We start from the raw sequence: 3,277 nt of genomic DNA on the forward strand, positions 1-3,277 counted from the left end.
ATGAAAGCCTAAGGAATGAGGACCCAAGGAGCCTGTTCAGCCAAGGAGGTCCTGGGGAAGGGAAAGGCAGCACAGATGAGGCAGCAGTGTGCACAATGGCTTCAGGATCATTTTGGACATAGGGAACCATAAAGAGAAAGAATTCATGTCTTCTTTTAAAATTGAGGGTAATTGTTAGCAGACACTAACAAATCACCTGCTTTGCCAAGGCAGCCCACGTTGGTGCTGAGCATTCTACCAACACCCTTTGATGTCAGCACAGAACATAGAGAGCACTTCTCATGGATGGAAGGGAGAACCTAATGAAGAAAATTAAACTGTAGTTTTTTTTTAAATTTTTATTTATTTTTATGTGTGTGTGTGTGTGTGTGTGTGTGTGTGGCCAGCTCAGCACACCAGGGGGCGGGGCTGGCTGGCATGTGGTGCTGGGGGATTGAACCGCGGTCCCTGTGCTTTGCTAAGCTTGTTCTAAGTAGGTGCTTTAGGCCACTGAGCCATCTCACCAGCCCTAAACTGTAGTTTTAAAGGATAGTTTGGGCTTTCAGAGACATAAATAATGAAGGGTAAACAGATGAAATGAGCCTGGCTAAGTGTTACAAGTATTGTAATGCATTTGCTACATTCACTGAGCATTTGTCATGTATGAAGCACTTATCTAAACACTTTGCACACAAAATTATATTGTCCTCACAACACATTTCTGAAGTGACCACCATCAGTCTCCTTCTTTTGCAGATGACATGGTTAAGATTCACAAAGTTTGAGGGCCAAGCCCAAGACCACACAGCAGCTGAGGCAGCACCCAGGACTCCAAGTGAGGTCCGTGTAACACCACACCACGCTTAACTAACTGACCATATTGTTTTCACCCCCACCCCCATCAATAGATGGGAAAATATGTTATTGATGTTTCAAACCACAATTTTTGTTGCTGTTAAAGTTGATCAATTTTACATATTTCTTAAAAAACTATAGTTTCTTCTTATGTTATTTGTTCATAAACAAGTTTTATGAAAAAGTGGATGCCACTGAAAAAATAGAACTGTAAATTTTTGTTATTAGCAAATCAGTAGAATTAAGATCGCTTCCCCAACCTCCTAAAAACACACCATAAAATTTGCTACCAGAATCATTTTAAAATAAAGTTGTCCTGTTTACAGGGCTTTTATAAGCTGCTTTTGTTCTTTAACAAATAAAAAAATGATGCAATTGTCCCCTACAAAATAGCGGAGGTTTTACTTGAACAAAAATCTGTTTGGAAATGTTAAGCTGGTTACACAGAACTAATATTCCTCAAGGTGGTCATTCTCTCTGGATTAAAGCTGTGGAACAATTGTGGCTCCTGTTACCAGGAAAATCACAATGGACCATTATGAAAAGGAACAAAAATCTCTGTTCCCAGAGGGGACTGACAAGCTGAAAGTTCCCCTCTGCAAGCCAACACAAAAGCCTGATTGCCTCTGATTGTTTGTTTATGTAAATCAAAAGGGTGACACTAATTCTGTAAGTAGGGCTGCTGGGCACCAGAGAAGGTGATTGGCTCATGGAATTCTTGCTCATGGACTTTGGTCAAATCTTACAAATCCTGCTGCATTTATTCTAAACTCGGTCTGGGCACTATTAGGAAATAAATCTGGTTATTATGTACCAGAGTGAATAATCTGTATTTTTAGGGTAATAGTTGGAACTACAGGACTTGAAGGCAAGAAGGCACCATACCAAGGATCTGCTCATCCAACTTTCCCCCAAGTTCTCTTCAGATCGAACTCCAGAGACACCATGACAGAAGTCCCCGCAACACTCAGTGGGGCTGAGTGTAATGGGGAGAGCCCCCCAGAACATGCGCAAAATCCTGTCATTGAGATCAGTGGTGACATGACTGATGTGGCCTGCAGGGCTGAGCCCCATCCTGAGGATTTACCCCACAAAGGGAGCCAGGGAGCAGGTGGAACACCACAAGGAGGCACGCTGCTCAGCTTGTCCTTGGATGGGAAGATCTTGAAAGGTATTGTAGTCCATTTCTCTGCACTTTTCTTCTTCTGATTTATGAACCCACTTGGAAGTTTATCTTTTGTTCTTTCCTTGTTTTGGATGAATTGTTAAGGCAGGAATAAACAGGATGTCCAAGAACTGTAGCTCCCTATTCTGCTAGGGCCACATCTCAGAAGGACAAATCCTTTGCAGCTGTATGATCCTAGAGCCTCTTTCAGTAGAAGAAAGCTGTGTATCAGTGGCTACATTTGTGGGGTGATGGGAGGAATTATTAATGTTGACTACATGTCAAGTTATTAAATATTAAATTTATTATAAATACACCCATTAGGATTTGTAAAAAGAGAATTCAGAACCTCTTACACACACCTGAAGATGTTTGCATTCACAGTTCTATACCTTTTATTAATATCAAGGAAAAGATAACCAATAAAAATATTACTTATTAAATAAACTGAATAAATAAAGGAATCAGAATTCAAGTAGTAATTTTTAGTAACCATAATTAAAATTAAAGAAACAAAGCTGGAGTCTAAGTTGACACATCTTAACTCCTGAGCTACATATATTTTCAATGTTCTAATCCCTGTATTTTCCCCTCAGAAAACCCAGAAGAGAACCTGTTCATTGTTCATAAGGCTATCACAGATCTTTCTCTTCAGGAAACAAGTGCTGACAAAATGACATTCAGAGAAGGTAACAGGAACTACCATTTTGTATGTAGAAACTGTTTAACTGTGTGACGACAGTTTCTTCATGAAATGTTGTGTGCGTGTGCTGCGTTGGAAAAGGGATCCAGGCAATGGCTTCAAAATCGCAAAGCTGCTTTAGGCAGATAAGAGAATCTTGAGAATCTTGTCGGTTCCCACCTCAGACAGCATCCCAGATGGCTCGAGACTAAAATGGAAAGGGTTGGGATAGCTCATTGGCATACCCATGTGGTATCTGTCTTTTATTAAGTTAGCCCACTAAATCAGCCTTTCTTTTTTGATTTCCTGTCTCCAAATCTGTGTCAGGCACCTTGTTAAATGTAAATATTTAAAAAGCAGGTTTGTCCTGAAAGTCTACTGTTGGCACACGGTTTTGAATACTTCTATAAACTGATTCACTCTATAAGAAAACTCTAGGCTCCTGATGTAAGTACAAAGTGGTTAGCTATTTTTTGTCTAAAAAATCTCCCAGAATGATGAAGTAGATTTTAATTGTGTTCTTTAAGGAAATGGAAGAATTTTTAAAAATTGACATTGAATTCCTATCATCTTGAGTTTTTTTTTTAAAATTCTGT

At 39.6% G+C, this 3,277-nt stretch overlaps 1 protein-coding gene across 2 annotated transcripts in view; it reads left to right on the forward strand.

Annotated features, from left to right (window-relative positions):
* Window positions 1–1,779: 1,779 nt before the first annotated feature.
* The window catches only part of Ermn (ermin), a 21,753-nt gene continuing 20,255 nt past the window's right edge, over window positions 1,780–3,277 (forward strand). The window contains exons 1-2 of one of the 2 annotated variants that reach the window (XM_012514462.1): window positions 1,780–2,010; window positions 2,655–2,688. In XM_012514462.1, the coding sequence (XP_012369916.1) occupies window positions 1,780–2,010; window positions 2,655–2,688 (265 nt within the window). Of the gene's footprint in view, window positions 2,011–2,595; window positions 2,689–3,277 lie in introns of both variants that reach the window. The other variant, XM_004629910.1, reaches the window with a different exon arrangement.

Source organism: Octodon degus, unplaced genomic scaffold (assembly GCF_000260255.1).
Source record: "Octodon degus isolate 3935 unplaced genomic scaffold, OctDeg1.0 scaffold00032, whole genome shotgun sequence".
Taxonomy (NCBI): domain Eukaryota; kingdom Metazoa; phylum Chordata; class Mammalia; order Rodentia; family Octodontidae; genus Octodon; species Octodon degus.